We start from the raw sequence: 20991 nt of genomic DNA, 5'->3' as shown, positions 1-20991 counted from the left end.
CTGAGCTGTACAGGAAGGGAAGAAAGAGCACCTCATGCCCCATCCATTTCTTTTGTGGGAGGACTAATTCCAAGAGAGCACAAGGAACAGTTCTGCCTTGCTAGAAGGAGAAGCACAGAGAGGATCATCACAACCAGCTGGACCTCTTTAGCACATAAACCCATCATACTTCACACACATTGCCCCAAAGCTAAGCTGGAAGTTGTGGTGCGGAAAAACTTGGAGCTCCTCAAACACAGGAGGATCTATTGCTAAGCTTTGGCACTCACCCACTGAACATCTCTCTGGCACACAACACCTCATTCCCAATGCCCACAGCCCACATGTGGGAAAAAACTGCTACACCTTCTGCTGACCATAGTGTCCCCCTTTTAGGGACATGCCCCTTACAACATTGCCTTTTCTCCCACCTTTCACAGAATCAGAGAATGGTAGGGATTGGAAAAGACCTCTGAAGATCATCAAGTCCAACTCCCTGCCAAGGCAGGATCACCTAGGGCAGGTCACACAGGAATGCATCCAGATGGGTCTTGAAAGTCTCAAGAGAAGGAGACTCCATGACCTCTCTGGGCAGCCTGCTCCAGTGCTCCATCACCCTTACAGTAAAGAAGCTTTTCCTCATGCTAAAATGGAACTTCCTGTGTTCCAGTTTGTATTCATTGCCCCTTTTCCTATCACAGGACACCACTGAAAAGAGACTGGCCCCTTCTTCTTGACACCACCCTTCAGATATTTATAAGCATTGATAAGATCTCCTCTCAGTCTTGTCTTCTCCAGACTAAGCTATCCTGGGTCTCTCAGCCTTTCATCACCGTCAGGTGCTCCAGTCCTTTAATCAGCATTATGCCCTCTGTGTGTATCCCTGTCCCCCTTGAACTGAGGTGCCCAGAACTGGACACACTCACCAGGGCAGAGTAGAGGGGGAGGAGAACCTCCCTTGACCTGCTGGCCGCACTCTTAATGCACCCCAGGATACCCATTGGCCTTCTTGGCCCCAAGGGCACACTGAAGTCCCTTGGATAACTTATTGTGCACCAGGACAGGTCCTTTTTCATGGAGCTACTTTCCAGCAGGTCAACCCCTAACCTGTACTGGTGCATGGTGTTGTTCCTCCCCAGGTGCAGGTCTCTAGACTTATTCTTGTTGACCTTTCAGTCACCAAGGAGCTGAGCTAGGCAGAATCGGTGAGCATAAAAAACATCACTTGCATTGAAAGGAACACATGAAAAAAAATATGTAATCAGCAAAACCCAAAGCTATTTTTGGAGTGCAAACTTCATTTACATTTTCCTTTTTGGTAAAAATCCCAAACTTTTAGCATACAACATTCCAAAACACCACCAACCCACCCTGACCCCTTCTTTTTTCCTCCTTTTATCCTCACTCAAAATAACAACTGCTGCTTGACAAAGGCTGCCCATTTTTAATTTCCTTTGCAAGCTGACTCCAGGCTGCCCATGAATTTTCTCCTGCCTGCTCATTATTCAAAGCAAAATGAGTGGCTAACCGAGCCCTGCAAAGAATTCTTTGTCTGCAGATTCTTCAGGAGTGGTTTGTTTTGCATGTAGGAGGCTGGAAATCCGAGTTGTTTGGGTTGGACAGGGGAGTCACGCGGGGCTTTTCTGGATCCGCATGTTACTCTAGAACTATGGTTCTGATTAAGGAAATCATTCAGGCTTGGAGTCAGCAAGGGATTTTTGGGGATACCCCTTGCCAGTGAAATCCTTTTGCTAGAACATTCTCCCTGGGCTGGCCAAGAAGCAGCAGGCAAGGAAGGAAATGGGTCATTCTGCAGCTCTGGCTCCCCAGCACTGCCCTGGCTACAGAGGACCATACCCATGGATGATTGCTCTGGCCTCTCTACTTAGCCAGCAAGGCCTGGCCCAGCTCAGAGCAAACAAAGTCAAAGCCATCTGGCTTTGTACTAGAGAAAGTCTTCACTGCCAGGAGCTCTCCTGCAAGGAGTAGGCAGCTGGTGCTTGGGGGGCTTACCTCGCACGACTGGATGCAGTGAATGGCAGCAGGGTCTGGATACCAGCGCAGCCTGCCCGTGCACACGATGTGCTGAGGAGGGAAGGAGAAAAGAGCTGTTAGATAAGGCAACAGAGGCAGGGCAGTGACCACCAATGCTTTCCACAGGTAGAGGGCCTTCCACAGCACTGCACTGCTCATTGTAGTGCAAACAGCAGTGGCATTGCTGGACCTCTCCCTGCACCTCTGCCCAGTAGGAAACCCTCTGAAAACCATCTAACCCCCTAACCCAAGGCAGCTGCCCCTGGTTCACCCACAAATGCAGAATCACAGAATGGCTAGGGTTGGACAGGCCCTCTAGAGATCATCTAGTCCAACTTCCTGCTAAAGAAGGGTCAGCTAAAGCAGGTTGTGCCAGGGTACATAGAAACACGGTATCACAGAATCACGTTGCTTGGAAAAGACCTAAAGATCATCGAGTCAAACCGTTACCAAGTCTGGTGCTAAACCATGCCCCTCAGCACCACAACTCTGTACCTGTTAAACATCTCCAGGGATGAGGACTCAACCACCTCCCTGGGCAGCACGTTCCAGTGTTTGAGAACCTTTTCAGGAAAGAATTTTCTTCTAATATCCAACCTAAACCTTCCCTGGTGCAACTTGAGGCCATTTCCTCTCATCCTAGCTCTTGTTGCCAGGGAGAAGAGACCAACAGCCACCTCAGTACAATCTACTTCCAAAGGGTTGTAGAGCGTGAGAAGGTCTCCTGAGCCTTCTTTTCTCCAGGCTAAAAACCCCAGTTCCTTCAGCCCAAGGCAGAGGCTGGATAACTGTGTGTGTTTATGTAGATGTATATAAAAACACAGCTGAGAGAGGACAGGGACCACCAGAGGAGTGGGTTTGGCTGGCAGTGCTACCTCATGATGGCTGACTTGGCCTCAAGTTTCCATTGGAGGGGAAGCCACCTAGGGTCAGGACAGGCTGAGTCTGCCATCACCTCTCTGCACGACTCTGGATTCACCACTTTCTCGCTTGTATGGAATGGGGGCTCAGAAGGTGGTGCCTGCATCGATTTGCTTATTGACTCCTGCTCAAGCTCCAAGAACCAGGTCCTGGGAGGACTCACCTCCCCAGAACTGGACTGAAGCAGCTACACCAGACTCACGTTCAGTCGTGGGGCTGAGGTTATCACAGCTATTTATGAGGCATGAACTGGGCTGCTGCAGCCAGCTGGACACCAGTGCAAGATGTGAAGGGCTCAGTTTCATGGGGCTGGAATGCGTCGTCCTGTTCCTGCAGCAGGGGTTTGTGGGGAGTGCTCATGATTACACAGGGGGAAGAAAAGCCCCACCACACAGGCAATTTCCTCCTTGTAAAGCTCAGGCAGACTTTGAAATGTGAGGCCCCATAAAACGATGGCTGGCTTGTGAAAGTGTCCTAGGATGCCCTTCACAGTGCCGGAGCTGCATAGAGGGTTGTATGTCTGGTTTCTCCTAACCTCCCATTTGAAGTGGTCAGCAGCAAGCAGACTGGCTCCAGCACCCTCGGGTGGCACAGTAGCTGGTGACAGACTTCCTGCAGGTTCTTCTGCTGTGATAGGATTGGGGCAGGATGAGGTTCTGGCCATCCTCAGCCAGTGCAGGCAAAATAGACCCAGAGGCAGCTGCTGCCAGATGGGGCAGAGGCTGGGGATGCTGGCTGAGCTAACCAGATCCTGCTCACTCCAGAGGATGTTTGCAACCTGATCCAGTTAAAAATGTCCTTGCTTATGCAGTGGGGTTGGACCAGATGACCTTTAACAATCCCTTCCAACCCAAACCAGTCTATGATTCTATGTTTGCATCCTAATCGCACTGGGGTGTTTCATATGTGGTGGCTGAGTAAGTTGAATGGCATTTTAGTACACTCATGTTAGTATAGTTCCAGTCCAAGCTGGGAAATAAGGACAGAGGGGCAAACCAGAGCTGAAAGCAAAACAGAACTGGGGCAAACCAGAGCTGAAAGCAAAACAGAACTGAGTGGCCTCTACACTTCTCTGTGTGGTTTGCCCCATCTTGGTCAGGAATTGGAGTGGGCTGCCTAAGGAGGTGGTGGAGTCACCAGCCTTGGAGGTGTTCAAAAACCACTTAGACACGGCACTTTGGGACATGGTTTAGTGGGCATGGTGGCATTGGGTTGATGGCTGTTGGACCTGATATCTTAGAGGTCTTTTCCGATCTTAATGATTCTATGATCTTCCTCTCACCTCAGCACCACAGCAGCTCCCAGGAATGGCAAGCTGTGGAGGCTTGGAGGAGCAAAGCAGGGAGCAGAGGCAGGAGCCAGGGCAGAGAGGAAAACAAGACAGGCCATGGAGAGAGCTCCTGGCAAGGGGAGCGACGCTTCTTAAAGTAACACCTCACTACTCCTCCTCTCTACAAAATGCCTCCCCTGCATGAGAGCCTGCAGCAAAAGGGAAGCTGAACACCACCAGCTCAACAGGCCAAGCCACCCGATCCCTCAAAGGCCAGGATTCGTTCCAAGGCTCGTGCTTAACCGTCCCACATGCCCCGGGCATCCTCAGCCCTCGGCAGCGAGCCGTGGCGGGGCTGATTGAAGGCGACGTACAGTAGTATCCACAAGCACCATGCTGGGCCTCCTGCGGCTTCCCAGGAGGAGGAGAAGGGGAGGAAAGGTTTTGGATGGGAGTGCTAGCTCCTGGGAAGACTGTTTGCTTTTCTTTGTTTCACCTCCCTCCTTCTGCATCTCGGTTTTATTTTAAGAAATATTACCCCAGCGGAGCTGCTTTTTGGGAAAGCAGTGCTGTGAGGATCCAAGGTATTTGAGCTATTTGAGCTGTTTTGCCTACAAAATGAGTAAGAGATGGGGAGGAAAAGGCTCCCCTGTTCCAGAAGCAGAGGCAACTGGCTGGCCAGCAGGTCCTGGCAGCCAGAGATGCTTTTCAGCTGACGGTGCCCTGCCTCTTCCCTGGCAAAGAGATGCCTGCCTGGGGTTGCATCTCTGCTGCCAGGGAGTCAGTCAGGGCACCCAGGCTTTCACCATGCCAGGGATGGTTTTTGCTCTCCCAGCACACTGGCTGACAATCCCAGTAGCTTAGCAGGTTTGGGCATGTGGCTCATCCTGAAATACCAGTGGGATCCCTGCATTGAACTTCATCTGTTGTGGTATCCTGTAAGTCCTTGAAAGCTGGCTTGGGAGCTGATAACTCATGCTGAACTTTGGTAAGTGAGAGCAGCAGGCAGTGCAGCATCACTCACACAGGAGGAAAGGGAAGAAAGAAGTGGTGGGAGGGAGGAGGAGTTCAGCACTGGAAGCTGATCATGGGGAGCAGCAGGTACCTCCAGGGCATGAAACTCAGGCAGCTCCTTGGAGAAGGCCAGCCAGCTCCAAAGTCATTTAAGCAGTTTGTCTTTCTACATATTACCCTTCTTCAGCCAAAGGTAGAGATTTTAGTTTAAAAAAAAAAATACCAGATAGAATCACTGAATGGTTTGGGTTGGAAGGTACCATTAAATCTCGTCTAGCCCACCCTCTCTGCAGTGAGCAGGGACATCTTCAACTACAACGGGTTGCCCACTGCCCCAGACAACCTGATCTGGAATGTTTGCAGGGATGGGGCATCTACCAGCTCTGTGGGCAACCTGAGACAGTGTCTCGCTACCCTCAGTGTCAAAAAATTCTTTCTTGCCTCTAGACTAAATCTCTCCCTTTTAGTTTAAACCCATCACCCCTTGTCCTGTCAGAACAGGTCCCACTGAAAAGTTTGTACCCAGCTTTCTTATTTGCCCCTTTAAGTAGTGAAAGACCACAAGAAGCTCTCCCTGGAACCTTCTCTTCTCTGGGCTGAACACCAACTCTTTCAGCCTGGCCTCACAGCAGAAGGTTTCCAGCATCCTGATCATTGTTGTGGCTTTCTCTGGCCCAGCTCCAGCAGGTCCATGTGCTGAGGGCTCCAGAGCTGGACCCAGCACTGAAGGTCTCAGCAAAGTGAAGTAGAGAGAGTCACCTCCCTTGACCTACTGCCCACAAGAGAAGGATTCCCCTCTACGCTGCCAGTAAATTCCCTGATAAAGGAATTCAAGTCCTCATTTACCTGGACTCTGGTGGGCTGCAGACGGTGATCCATAGTCTCAGCAGTTACATTTCTGGGCAGTATGACAGGGTCACTAGGAGGTATGATACAGGAAGGCATGCACACAGCACCTGTGGGAGGAGAGAGCCTTGAGGACTTCATCAGGAACCAAGTAATGATATTTTACAGGAGGATACCAGACCCAAACAGGAAGGCTCAATGAAAGTAGAGGTGAACACAGAGGATGCCCTTTTCCTCCCAACCTGGGATGACAAATCCTGAGTTATGCAATAACTACAGGAGCTGTGGTAAAGTTCCTCCTCCCAGATAAGAGGAAAATTGAACATGCCCTAAAAGCTAGATTCCAGCCCTGATGGCAGGACATGGGGCCTTGGCATGAAAATAAGTCTAGCCTGGATGCTGTTGGATGCTTGGTGACATGTTAGGAAGCATCTCTGTGTTCCTATGACCCAGGAAGAAAAAAAGCTGGAATAGCCACCTTGGAAAACCAGGTGGATTCCAACCCTAACCCCAGCCTCATATTAGGTCTGTCAAAAGCTTAACCTTAGCAGGCTCTGCCCTTAGACTTTCCTCAGCCTGTTTTGACCGGACTTGGATGCCCAGTGGGTTTGCTTCAGGATAATATGGGCTCTGCTCAAGCGTCATGACCAGCAGGATGCCAGAGGAGATATGACTGTGACTGAGCATCACAGCTTTTCCTGGAAGCACAAAGCGACCAAGAAATGGGTGATGTGGTCCCTCATCTGGTGAAAGGGCCCTGTTACACATGGTTGTCACTACAGCTTTATCTAGGACCCTCCACATTAACCCTGCAAACAGCAGCAGCAGTAACAAGTGGAGGAGATGTCGGGGTGGGAATGGAGAACTGGAGATTAGGAAAATGACTCCAACGGGCTGGGTGTTTGCCCTAGAGACAAGTCCCTGCTGCTTCTGAAGAGAGATGCTTATATTGAAGCCAGCTTTAGCTTTGAGCCTTACTCATGAGTACAACTGGGACACGCACAAGGCTAAAGCTACCCCTGACTCTATGCTTAGAGAGAGGAGAAAAGAGGAAACAATGTTTTTCATAGATGTAGTGTGGATTGGTACAAGAAGAAGAGTCACCATGACCTTCAGCTCTCTAGGAGGGCTGCATCAACGCAAGGTTAGGTTTGCTTTTCAGATTTTCACCTGCCCTCACCTATGCCATGGCCCTGCTCACACTTGTACTCCACGAAATTCAGCTCTGGCGGTGGTGGGCAGGTGCCCCGCAAGCTCTCACACAGTTTGAACTCCTCTGTCCATAAGCCCTCCTTGGTGCAGATAATGGGAGCCTGTAAAGCAGAGGGAGAACAGCTGGAATTACTACCAGTGGTTACAAGCAGCTTGCCTTGCCTGGTCACTGCACACCTCTGAAGTAAGCAGAATACAAGGACCACCCTCCTGTCAATGAAGTCCAAAGGGAAGTTCTCCAGGACAGCTGGGTTGCAGCCATCTGGTCCAGTGAATGTGTGCTTTGCACTGCTGTCCAGAAAGCAAGTTGTTTTCCAGCTGCTGCTGGATCCCACCAGAGAGAATCAATCACATTTCTTTTGACAAGATCCTTTCAGCAGGTTGGATGCAAAACTTGGGCAGGCAGTAGCCTCCATCCCCCGGCAAGCCCCTTGGTTAGCAAGCTGGCTGCAGCAAGGTTAACCATCATCCAAGGTGAATGCATTCACAGCAGATCCCAAATCCCACTGGCAACCCTCTACTTCTGCTTTCCAACACTCTCCACTCAAGACAAACAGCCTTTCTTAGGCCCCAGTGGTCCTGGTCTTTTTGAAAGGCTCATCAGGGGAACAGGTCATCCCCAGGCAGTGGTGCACTCTACACCATGGCTGGTATCCAGCAAGCAAAGTTTTGGGTTTCCAGGGCAACTGCTGCTTGGTGGTACAAGGACATTGGGCCCTGGGGAGGCCCAAGCTGCTATGGGGCAAAATTTCAGGTGATCTGAAGCACAAAGCTTAGCTGCTCTCTGCTTCCCCACCAAGTCACTCACCTGTTGTCCCTGTGGCTCACAGTTGAGGACACACTGGCTGTCCAGCTCGAAGCCCTGGGTGCAGTTGTACATGCCCTCAAAGACAGGAGGAGGTGGCTCACACACCACAGGAATGCAGTGTCCCTCTTCCCACTGCCCGCTCTCCAGGCACTGGACCTTCAGGAACTTCCTGGGGAAATACAGACACCAGACTGGGTTGTAGCCCCCCCAAAAAAAAAAACTCACCTTGGTGGTAACAAGCACCCCACAGAGGCAAGAACAGCTTAGAATTGAGGAATCAGTTTGGTTGGATGTTGGAGTGTGGTGGGTTGAAATTCCCTTCCCACGTTTAAGATCATCAAGTCCAAGAGTTAACCCAGCACTGACAAGTCACCACTGAACCATGTTCCTCAGCACCACATCTATACTTGGAGACATCTCTCCTGGAGCACACACAACCAAGCCCCCCCTCGTGTGGCTTTCCCATGTCATCCCACCATGGGCAGGTTTTCCTGAAGAGACAAGCCCACACTCAACCAGGATCTGATCTGTCCTTCTCACTGTGAGGACTGCATGGACTTAGGAGCACTGGATGCTTTTCCCTTGCACTCACCACCCCATTGCCCTCCACCTCTCTTGGTGCCCCTAAACCATTCCTCTCTGCCCTGCAGCCCCTGTGGATCCTGGGCTGCTTTGTCCCACTGCCAGTAGCTGCATACTTTGGTGGATGGAGTGAGCCTCCACCAGTAAATCCTACTGGCCTGCACCCAGCAGCTCCTGAGGCTCCTCTTTGTACTCCTGCCAGGTCTGTCAATTCTGCTTTTGCCGAGGGGCTGTCATACCACAGCAGACCAACGCCATCCCATGCTGCTAAAACAGCCCAGGCACAACACTCTTGCCAAACAAATGATGGAAAAGAAAGGAAGAAAAAGTCCAGGAGTGGAGCCCACCCGCTTTTCAGTCTCCTGTCCTTGGCAGCAATAGAGACACCACATTTTTACTCAGAGGCATCAAAATCCCACCAGGCATCAGGCTGGCCAGGGACTGCTCTCAGAAAAGGACACATCACTGCAACCCCAGGCTTCACAGAAATCAAAGAACTGATTTTGTAGAGAAGACCTTTAAGATCATCAAGCTCAGCTGTTAGCCCTGCACTGCAGGTCACCACTAAAACTTGTCCCTCAGCACCACATGGGCACATCCCCATTGGATAGGGACTCTATCACCACCCTTGGAAGCTTGCTCCTGGGCTTGACAACCCTTTTGGTGAAGAAATTTTTCCTAATGTCCAACCTAAGCCTCCCCTGGTACAATTTGAGGCTGTTTCCTCTTGTCCTGTCACTTGTTACTTGAGAGAGGGGACCAACCCCCATCTTGATCCAACCTCCTTTCAGGGAGGTGCAAAGAGCAAGAAGGTCTCCCTACCTCAGTCTCCTTTTCTTCAGGCTGAACAACCCCAGTTCCCTCAGCTGCTCCTCACAATACTTGTGCTTTAGACCCTTCAACAGCTTCATTGCCCTACTGTGGGCATGCTCCAGCACCTCAATGTCCCCTTTCTAGTGAGGGGCCAAAAACTGAGCACGATACTCAAAGTTGTGGCCTCACCAGTGCCCAGTACAGGAGCACAATCACTTCCCTTCTCCTGCTGGCCACACTGTTGCTGATCCAAGCCAGGATGCTGTAGGACACCTGGGCATACGCTGTCTCAGATTCAGCCATCTGTAAATCAACCCCCAAGGTCGTCTTCCACTGGTCAGCTTTCCAGCCCCTCTGCCCTGAGCCTGGAGCATTGCAGGGGGGTTGTTGTGCCCCAAGTGCAGGACCTGGTACTTAATCTTATTGAACCTCAGCCCATTAATCCAGCCTGTCCAGATCCCTCTGTAGAGCTTCCTTACCACCAAGCAAATCACCACTCCCACCCAACTTGTCACCTGCAAACTTACTGCAGGTGCTCTCCATCCCCTTGGACACGCAGGTTTTGACATCACTGAGCCAGTGTTGATCACTCCATCCTTAGTAAGTCTTTTTTCCTCCCCCACCACTCCTTCTTCACTACACAGCCTGCTCCAGCTGCTTGCCCCTGCCCTCTCCCACAGCTGGTGCCAGCAGGCAGGGCTCCAGCCACCGCATTAGGGAGTTTATAGCATGCCACCAGTACGAGGAACGAGCTTTAGCTGGGTTAGAGAAAACCCTGGGGTGAGGCACTAAATTTCTCCTTGTTCTGAGTGGCAGCAGACATTCTGTGGGGCCACCCAACTGCCCCCTAAACACACAAAGGGACTCCATTTGTATCCCACCACCAGACCTGGGGCAGGAGCTGGTGGCCCTTTCCATCACATTTCTGCTGGGAACTCCTGGGTGGGAAAGTGGGGGCCTTTCTGAATTCTCCTCTTTTTAAATATTTAGAGCTACTAGAAGTTCTCCTAGCAACCTTCTAGGTTCAGATAGTAGGGATGTGTTTTTCCTAAAGGCTGCATGAGTGGGTTCTTGGTTTGGTGAACTCAGGCTGCAGCAGGTAACGTGGAGACAGGAAGGGGAGGGGATGCTGCTGTGGGGCAAAGCTCTGCACAATATCTTGGCCAGCAACTGTGCTTTGCCCACAATTAAAGTCTAGCTCTTCATAGCATATGCTGCTACTTCTTACTGCCCAGCAGGCCACCAGAACGTAACAGATGCAGCCAACAAACCTCCAGGTCGTGGCCCAGACCCTTTGCCTGAAAGCCACAGGAAGACCTAGGGAGAAGAGCCAAACATGGGGTGGGTGCAGCAGAGGAGCTGCAGTGTGCACAGGTGCATGCTGTGGTTTGCAGCCCCATCACCTTCACTGGGGCTTCTCCTCTTGATGTGGTGGTGGAGTGGCCCCAGACTGGGGCCAGCACCACGTGTGGCTTTCTCCCAGCCTCCTTAGACCTGGGCAGAGAAACCATCTTGCACTGAAGGCTCACCCCACCGCCAGAATTCATGCAGAGGGACTTCAAACAGGGCTAGCCTGGGCTGACCCCAGGGAAGAAGGTAGTATGTGGACCTCTGCCACACGCATGAAGCAAGCAGTTTACATTAAAGCACGGAGAAGGGAAGGGAGAGGCTTTTAAAGAAAATAATAAATAAATATATATTAAAAACACACAACCTCAGAGAGCAGCTTGATCTTTCCAGACCCCCCAGCTTCTTCTGATCTGGGTTAGTGGCATTTCTGGAGGATTAAGAAGGAAGCCAGGAAAATCGGAGTCAAAGCTTCCCCTCCAGCCGGGCAAGCGGATGTCAAATGGGTAGAGGAGGCACGGGAGACGTGTGAGGCCAGCTAGGGCTGCATCTGACGTGGAGGCATGAGCCTGCCTGGCACCCAGCCACACACTGGGGCAGCTGGCTTGAGGGGACCATGTCCACTGTGCGGAAACAGCAATAAATGAGCCTAAAGCCTCATCTCCCACGGCAGGAGAACGATGGCTTCGGAAAGAGCAGGGGGGAAGGAGGGAGATTTCCCGGTAAGTTTAAAGAGAGCTGAACACAGAAGCTTGTAGGATCTCTCCTGCTGTGATGATGCTCCCAGGTTCAGTTGTCCTGTTTTGCCCAATGAGATCTTTCTGATGCATTTCCAGTCCCTGGCCTGCTGACCCCTTCCATATACTCCCACCTGCTCTCCTTCATTTGCAATCTCTGTAGTCCTTGAGTGGGGAGAGGAGGCAGAGGGGCTGAAATCTCCATGGAAGCTCATCATGGGGCTGTGCTATGCTCCTTTGATTTTCCAAACTGTATGAAACGACCTGCATAGCTGGCTCTTCTTTGCTTCATTCCCTCAATCTAGCAGAAGCTGCTCAGCTCCTCACAAACAGCTCTGAGACCCCTGATTCTCTCCTCAGCTGGAGCACTGTGACCAGTTCTGGAGTCCTTAGCACAGGAGAGACATAGACCTATTGGAGCAAGGTGAGAGGAAGCAATGATAGGAGGGCTGGAAGCCCTCTGCTCTTAGGCCAGTGGAGGTCTCTGAGAGAGTTGAGGTTGTTCAGCCTGTAGAAGGCTCCAGGGAGACCTTCTTGTGGTCTTTCAGTACTTAGAGGAGGATACAGGAAAGATGGAATGGGACTTCGGGGCCTGTTGTCACAGGACAAAGGGTTGATGGTTTGGAACTTAACGAGGCAAGAAGTTCCAACATGAGGAGGAACTTCTTCACTGTGAGGGTCACAGAGCACTGGAACAGGCTCTCCAGAGAGGTTGTGGAGTCTCCTTCTCTGGAGACTTTCAAGACCCATGTGGATGTGTTCCTGTGCGACCTGTGCTAGATTCTATGGTCCTGGTCTGGCAGGGGGGTTGGACCAGATAATCTCCAGAGGTCCCTTCCAATCCCTAACATCCTGTGATCCTGAGGGAGATTTAGAGAAGGAAGAAACTTCTGACACTGAGGGTGGTGAGACACTGGTTGCCCAGAGTGTGGTAGATGCCCCATCCCTGAAAGCATTCAAGGTGAGGTTGGGCAACTCTCTGAGCAACCTTATCTAGTGGAACATGTTCCTGCCCATTGTATGGGAGCTGGACTAGATGATCTTTAAAGGTCCCTTCCAACCTATAGCATTCTATGACTCGCTGCAAGGAATTATCCACATTGGGCAAGCAAAACAACCCCTCTTCAGGGTCTGACCTTTCTGGTCCACAAACAGAGTATCCTCTGAACATTAGAGTGCTCCTCTAAAGGATGTCCTAGATATTCCTGTTAGAGAGATACTTCAGATGGCTCTTCATGGTGGAAGCAACAGCCACTTTGTAGCGATTGCCCATTATATCTTGACCTCTGATTTTCAGGCCAGGTGCATCTGTGGACAGTGCCAAACATTGCTCCTTGAGAATTCATTTCTCTGTATGATCCAGGTGGGGGGTGGGGAGGTTGGTGCTGCTGTTGGACAGATGCAACCCAAACCCAGAGAGCTCCCATCACAAACCAAAAATGCATACGTTGAGTTTGCCTTGTTACTGATATTTTGAAGATGGATGTGAAATATCTTGGCAACTGGAAACCAGGCTGTTAGGTGGATTCCCCAGACTGAAAAGAGATTTCCTTCAGGAAGAGTCATAGAAGGTTTACCCTTTCATGTCATCATGGTCAGTGAGGTGATTGCACTGACAGAAAGGTATCAAATCTCTAGCAGGTTCTTGATTACACAATCATGATCTCCTCAAGGATCCCTTGTTGACAAGCAGTGATTTCTGAAGGGTCTTCCATCACCCAGGTTAATAATAAGAGCATCTTCTCCAAGCCAACAGATTTCTTCATCCCCTTTCTCTTCCACTAATGCTATAGGAAATGAATTTCACCTCAGGTTGCAAGAGCCTTCCAAGCAACCTTCCCACCCCTGCAGTAAAATGCAACTAACGAAACAGAAGTGAGGGAATCACACACACGAAGTCCAAGAGCATCACAGCTAAGACACAGACAGCTGAATCCCAGACATGTCACATGAGGAGCAACCCCCCAGGGCTTGGTTCCCCAGTCCAGCTGTAGCAGCCATGGTGTTTTATGAGGTGCATGAGAAAGAAAGGCACTGCAGAAGGCTGATCAAAGAGGCAGCTAGTCAGGAGGTGATGCTGAGCCCTGGCTGGGTTGAGTTTCTGCTTGCTCTAGTCACTGTCCCTGGAGGGATTTCAAAGCTGAGTGAGTAGATGTGGTGCTGAGGGACATGGTTTAGTGATGGTCTTGGCAATGCTGGGTTAACGGTTGGACTCAATGATCTGAAAGGTCTCTTCCAACCAAAACGATTCTATGATTCTATTACAGCTTAACAGTGCCTGTCCACAGGGGATCAAGGAGCCTACAGGAAGGTGCCAACAAGTAACTCTCAAAGAAAATGACCTTCTTGTGACAGTGCTGTAAGAAGCTGATCATGTCTTCCACATAGTAGCAGAGTGGGTTGATCCCTTGACAGCCCACAGACACCCTAAAGGTGTCTCTACAGCTTCCCTGGAGAGCAATCCAAGTCCCATAACGGCTGGCGAGGCCAGCTGAGGTTTCTGCTCTAAAAAGACACCATTTGTAGAGCTAGAAGAAGAATTCAGAAGCATCCTGGCTATATTTACAAGGCTGAGAAGGCTGAGCTATTCAGCTGGCATGAGGAGTCTTCGGTGTCAGCCATGAATCTTTGACCAATACACGTCATACACAGTGTCTTGCTTTCTTATGCCTGCTAACACCTGTACAGCACCAAACCCTTCAGCAAGGCTGGTGCTTTCTGGTTTGATGGACAGCAGATCAGGAATTCAGTTTGCTGAACCTGGAAGGACCTCAGAAGACCACAAATTCTGATGTCCAAATCAGCATCTAAGACCCTGTTTGCACACCAGCACATCAGGAATCTGTTCCCCACCAGTTCCAGTCCTTCTAGAGCTCCTCAGCAGCTTGCTTTCTCCAAAATCAGCCTGAAACACAGCAAGCAAACTCTTGCTTTGGCAGATCCCATCCTTTGCTTGCCAGGGCTGAAACACCAGAAGGATTTCCAGCAATCCAGCAACCAATTGGCCTACTTGTTGGCTCTGGTAGCTGCTGCTCACTATGCATGCCAAGGAGTTTGCACTCATGCTGAGTGTATCTGTAGAGCTTCAGATGAGATAGGACACCAACATTCCAAGGAAAGGAATGACTTTGAATCGGGCCACTCACATCACGGTTGATCTGGATGATGAGCCATCTCATTTAAACTATACCATCACCTAGAAAAGTTGGACCTTGGGGTCCCTTTCAACTTGGCATTCTGTGATTCTGTGGTCTGCATAATAAACAGGCAATTAATTTTCTCTTTCTGCTAATAGTTTTTTGCTCACCATAACAGGATGGGACCCTACCATCAAAGGCCAGTTAGCAGTAACAATAACAGCAAACGTGAAAGCTCTCTGACAACCTGCATTACTGTGAAAATGTAAACCACTTGGTGTTATTTTCCTGGTCAGACCTATAGGGAAGAGACACACATATCAGAGAAGCCTCACTATGTCCCAGAGGGCATCCTTTTGACCAACAGTTAGAGATGGTAGAACTTTGCAATCCGAGTCAATCTGATTGCATGTCCAGCGCCTGCAATGCCACAGGCATGCAAGCTGCTCGCCACTCTCCAAAGCCATCCATGTGATCACAGCCATAATCATGATTTGTTCAGCTCCCCTTGGCCCAAGAAAGGCTCCCAACACTGTGAAAAGCTGTTTACAGAAACCACTTCCTTCATTACAAGGCAAGAAAATTGGCAACTGCTTCGCAGCACACAACAACCCTACCCCAGAGCAAAGTAGAGATGAAGTCTGCATCCAATTACCACTGGAAAGGAGCATTAAACAATTAGCACATAATTACCTGATTTGGGCTAGCATCAAGATTCTGGGCAGGACCCATCCAGTATCAGGGAGCCTTTGGTGACCATACCCAGCAGGGACTTCAGCTGGAGGTGTCACAGACAAAACGCTATTTCACCCCCCATTACCACGATACTGGCTGAGCATCAGGAAAAATCTTCTCCCATTGAATTGCCAAGGCTTGAGAAGAAATTTAGCCGAGAGGTGCAGGAGGCAAAACATTAACCACTGACCTGACTCCCAGTGCTTTGATCTATGTTTTATCAGGATAGACAGCAGGAATCTTCCACCATCCTATTACATCTAATTACCTGAGTCCACAAACACTTCAGCATGTGCTTCATTTTCCCCCTGTGACCAGCATGCTCACATGCAGGTGAAACTTCACATGCTTTGGGTTAAGGCACTCAACATACATGTGTGGGCACCAGCAGTTTACATCTTGTCCCCACTTGCTTCACCTAGCCCAGGGCAATGCTTCTCATACTTGGAGAAATCTTCATTTCCAGTTGCTCTGCCTTGTGCCTATCAAACCAGCTCTTCAAAACTGCCAGCACACCATCACCTCTCTTCCTTGCTCACACTGGGAGAAGAGGAAGAAGGAAACAGTGATAACAGACCCACCACAGACTTACTTCTTAGTCCTGCCTGCTGCGTTCTCAGCCACATGGTATCCAGGCTTGCACTTGTAGCGACAGACGGAGCCCACATCGTGGTTCCCCTGCAGGCACCGCGGGACCAGGAGCTTGGCATTAGCCACCAAAGGAGGTGCATCACACTCCAACTTGCAGTAGGCTTCAGGGAGTGACCAGAGACCATCCTCCAGACAGGTCAGCCACTGGTTTGTTCCTGACCCCAAAAGAGAAGCAGTGTGTTGGGGTTACAGTTGACCTAGGGATGGAATCCTGCTAAGAGAAGCTTGGAGCAGCCAGCAAAAAATCATTTAAAAGTCCCTTCCAAGCCAAAGTAGCTATGATTCTGTGAAGCTGTGATACTGATGCCAAAGGAGGCAACAAATGTGAAGACCATGGGCTCCATTGCATGCTTCATCAGGCTCGGGCAAAAATTATTTGAACACAGACAGAAGCAGGAAAGGGACAGCTTCAAGGGAATGGAGAAAGGGTCTTGGTTCTGAAAACCTCCCCAAAAGATTCCCTTAAGCTTCCTTTCTCTGGTGGTGCCTCAGGATAGTGGGCTGGGAGCTTTTGTGTATGACATCTGTCTCTAATGTTTAAGTTCAGCCCACCTTCATCCTCCCCAGGTGCTTTTTGAAGCTTGTCCTTACCTACCCCTACAAGCTGTGTGCTACGTGTGCAGTCCAAGATGAGAAGTGCCAGGAGGACAGACAAGAGCCTAACTGGTGTGACTAGGAGTTCAAACCACCCATTACTAAAGGTTTGGGTAGAGTATGACAGCCCAGGTTGTTGTTGTCCCTCTAGAGAAAAGGGTATGTGATAGACCCAGCTAATGGGTGGTCAAAACTGCACAGCTCTGGGTGTGCCTGGGACAGTAAGTGTCTGGGACTGCATCACCCACATGGTGTGGATGATGGATGGTTCTCTGGGAACTGCTGAGGAATCAAAAAAAAGCTGGACTGGACTGAATGGGACTCTTCCTACTGAGAGGTTTGGATCAGCACATTCTGGTGCAGCCAGAGTGCTTTGAGCAGTGCTTTCTTTTTTTTTCTTTTCATCACTGCTCTGCTCTTGGATCAGGCACAATACCATGCCTCCACTCAGCACTTGAGTTCCTGATGGGCCGATGCTGCTGAGGGTTGTCCTCCACACAGCCCATGTCACCCTTTCCTTGCCTATTCTTAGCATTTATTAGCCTTGAGAGCCTGCCCATAAGGATGTGAGCCTTCAGGGACGACAAGCATCGAGCACATCCCTGCCTCAGCAGCCTGGCCAAGTCAGCTGGACCTCTGAGCTTTGGGAAGCCTTGGCCAAGCACCACCAGCCGTTGTGTCAGCCGCTGGAAATCACCCAGGGCGCTCCACCGAGGGGACGCCTTCCCACTGAGGGAGCCCTGGGCAAACCTCCCATTGACTTTAGTGGGAACGAGAGGCAGCTTCAGTGAAAGACCAGATTCAAGCCCTGCCCTCAGCTGACCCATCCAAAGCCAAGGGGCATCTGTTGGTGCAGAATTTGGGCAGCCAAGTTCATGCAATACCCTTTGAGCAGCACACGCTGGGGGTCTGCTGCCATCACCCCTGCCATGAAACGAGACCTTAATTCCCTGCTCCTAAGATTTAACTTTAAGGGAAGAAAAAAAAAAATGAAAGAAAGAAAGAAAGAAAGAAAATGTAAATGATTTTCATACGTTTTGGCTATAAACGTCTCCATAAAATAGGGCACCCATTAAAATGATTTGTTGTATGTGATTGTTCGGAGCAAAGGCGCTGGTGGAAACTCACATAAAGTCCCAATGCTTGAAGCTGTCAAGGCAATTACCCCTGGAAGCCTGTCCAGCTCAGCCTTGCACAGACAGGAACAGTAGCTCTCTTTCTCCAGCATGGCTTAAAAACATTCCTGTGGCTCTTGATGGAGTCAGCAGAATGAAAGCCAGGCCATGGAGTGTCTGGGGGGCTGCTGTGTGTCTGGGTGGTGAACATCTCCCAGACCACTCTGCAGCTGTAGGCATCGGTCTCTATGGCTTCATACAGTCTTAGGCCTCCTGAACCACAGGCTTTCCCACAGCCCCCAGGCACCAAGCCACTTTGGGCTCTCTGAAGTCCTCTCTGTCTGTCCTCGCTGGCTGCCTGCACACTACTGGCCTCCCTCATCCCCATAATACTGGAGGCTGCCAGACCTCACAGGCTATCAGGAGAAGACATCCCTACACCCTGAGGTGGATGGATATGGGCTGCCAGTCAGAGGAAATTATCCCCACACTGTGGCGTCTCTGGTCAAGGCAGATAGATACCCACCATTTTGGGAAATCTCTCAGTTGGCAGAAGCCAGGATAAATGGGAAATCAAGGGAGCAGTGCTCAGTTTGAACAGCTTGAAAGAAGTACAGAATGGTGTCTCCAAAAAGAGTAGTTAAGTCATAGGAATCATGGAATGGTTTGGGTTGGAAAGGACCTTAAAGATCATCTAGTTCCAACCCCAATCCTATGGACAGGGACACCTTGCACTAGACCAGGTTGCTCAAGGCCTCATCCAACCTAGTCTTGAAAACCTCCATGGAAGGGCATCCACAACTTCCCTGGGTAACCCGTTCCAGTGTCTCACCACCCTTGCTGTAAAGAATTTCTTCTGGATATCCAGCCTAAACCTCATAGCACTCCAAACCATACCTTGAAGCTTGGCTGGGTGGATGCAAGAGAAGGAACATCTCTGCAGGTAGGTTGTACCCTTGGGGCAGGAGAACTCAGCATAGTACACGTGGGACTGGTCAGGGACACCGCAGTCGACAGGGTCACAAGTCACAGATCTGTCCCAACGTCCTGAGCTGCACATCAGCACCACCTCCCCCTGTGGAGAAAGCAAGGCTCTATCAGAACTCTGCAAATGAGCTTTAATCACAGAATCATAGAATGGTTTGGGTTGAAAGAGACCTTTAAAGGTCTTCTAAGTCCAAGCCCTCTGCAGTGAGCAGGAATAGGCTTAACTAGGATCAGGTTGCTCAGAGCCCCATCCAACTTGGCCTTGAACCTACTGGTTTGCCATCACAGCAGAAAAGGCTGACTCAGGCTTCAGAGCAAGTAGAGCATCCCCTCATTTTTCCTCACCAGTGTGCCCTTTCTCCCTACTCTGGGCACTGAGTCATGAAGCTTCTTACTATCACCTGGGGTGGTTTTGGGGTGTGAAAGCAGTGAATGGCCCTTGGGGTAACACACAAGCTTCCTGCTCAAGAGGCAACATGTAACATTAGCTGCATGATGCTGAGTGCTAGCAGAGAACCTCAAGGGAAGAATGAAAACCCCTTCAGGATACATCAGAACTAGCTGAGCTATGAGGTATTCCCAGCTCTCTGCACTGCAATTTTCTCCCCTAGGAGATCAAGTCTTGCTGCAGCTACTGAGGGGCAGCTCTCCTGTTGAATGTTTTTCCCACATTCTCTGTGCCATAGACCCCACTGGAATCAGAGGTTCATTTACATATCCAAAGTACACAGTCCTTCTTGGGGGCACTGCAGGACAGCCTAACCCCCAACAGTGCCACCACTACGCCTGATCAGCATGTGCCATGGTCTTCATCAAAACAGAGTGCTGGATGATGGTGCAGCATGGGGAACCTAGTCTAGCAGAAAGTGTCTCAGGCAGGTGTATGCTGTCATGGCAGGGGGGTTGGACTAGGTGATCTTTTAAAGTTCCCTTCCAACCCCAGCTGTTCTATGATTTCCAATCCCAAACTAGTAACCCCAGTCTAGCAGTCCCTGAGGCAGGGTCTTCAAACTGTCTTTCAGCTGCTCCTGATGTCCCTTCACTGTCTGCTCATATAGTCAAACGTGTGATCTGTTCTCTCATTGAACCTGGAAGTGGTGGTTCTGAAGAAGACCACTAAATTTGAGTCTGGTCCTCTAGAGTGCACACAGAATCACAGAATGGGAGGGTTTGGAAGGGACCTCTGGAGACCATCAAGTCCAATCCCCTTGACAAGGGAGGTTCACCTAAAGAAGGTCACACAGGAACACATCCAGGTAAGTTTTGAATGTATCCAGAGATGAAGACTCCACCACCACCTCTCTGGGCAGCCTGTTCCAGTGCTCTGTCACCTTTAAATATAAGAAGTTCCTCCTCATGTTCAGATGGAACTTTTTATGTTCAAGTTTGTGCCCATCACCTCTCGTCCTGTCACTGAGCACCACTGAACAAAGACTGGCCCCACCCTCCTGACGCTCAAGCATTGAGAAGATTTCCCCCATCAGTCTTCTCTTTTCCAGACCAGAAAGACCCAGTTCTCTCTGTGTTTCCCAATAAGAGAGATGTTCCAGTCCCCTCATCATCTTTACAACCTTGCAGGATCATGGTGTTGCTGACCCAGGTGGGGTGGATGCTCAGGAGAAAGCTGTGAGCATTTTCCCCACAATGCCTCGGGATGAGTAGCGCCACAGGACCAAACCAGTAACATCACTGGAGGGCTCAAGGACAGGATGCTTCCATGCTGCCATCTGCTGTGACAGCCACACTGCAAAGCTCTGCCCAGAAGTTTCCCCATCTCGCTACCAAAAGCGAGAAAAGTGTCACCAGAGGCAGATTTGTGCAGTTTTGTTTTGGGGAATAGGAACTTTTTTTTTTTCCCTGGGCATGCTTGGCCCCCAGAGCCATATCACCATGTAACTAAAAACCTCCCTGGTGACAAGGGGCTGAGTGGTGCATCCCCAGCTGTCCCATTGCCCTTTTCAGTGCCCACCTCTCCTTGGACAAGCACCAATGGCTGCAGCACAGGAAGCCTGCCCTCACAGCTCTCCAAGGAAAGGAAAGGTCCACCTTGCTGCTATTACCTGACCTACCTCCTTCTGTCCCCACCACACTCTTGCTGATATGGAGACCAGCTCAGACACAGAGATTCCTGTTCCCTCTCCAGAAACAGCTTTGGGATAGGACACACTGTGCCCACAACTCTGCCAAGGTGACTGCCTAGACCCAAGAC

General features: G+C 50.3%; 1 protein-coding gene across 1 annotated transcript in view; it reads right to left on the bottom strand.

Moving 5' to 3' along the window:
• The window catches only part of PAPPA2 (pappalysin 2), a 103904-nt gene that overhangs the window by 18243 nt on the left and 64670 nt on the right, over positions 1-20991 (bottom strand). Inside the window, exons 15-20 of the mRNA XM_054384607.1 lie at positions 18693-18870; positions 16028-16241; positions 8085-8253; positions 7245-7377; positions 6065-6174; positions 1993-2064 (exon numbers count right to left, since the gene is read on the bottom strand). Of these exons, the coding sequence (XP_054240582.1) occupies positions 1993-2064; positions 6065-6174; positions 7245-7377; positions 8085-8253; positions 16028-16241; positions 18693-18870 (876 nt within the window). The remainder of the gene's footprint in view (positions 1-1992; positions 2065-6064; positions 6175-7244; positions 7378-8084; positions 8254-16027; positions 16242-18692; positions 18871-20991) is intronic.

This window comes from Indicator indicator, chromosome 10 (genome assembly GCF_027791375.1).
Source record: "Indicator indicator isolate 239-I01 chromosome 10, UM_Iind_1.1, whole genome shotgun sequence".
NCBI classification, from domain to species: Eukaryota; Metazoa; Chordata; class Aves; order Piciformes; family Indicatoridae; genus Indicator; species Indicator indicator.
The sequence above is the reverse complement of the archived record's forward strand: the minus strand, read 5'-3'. Positions and strand labels throughout refer to the sequence as shown.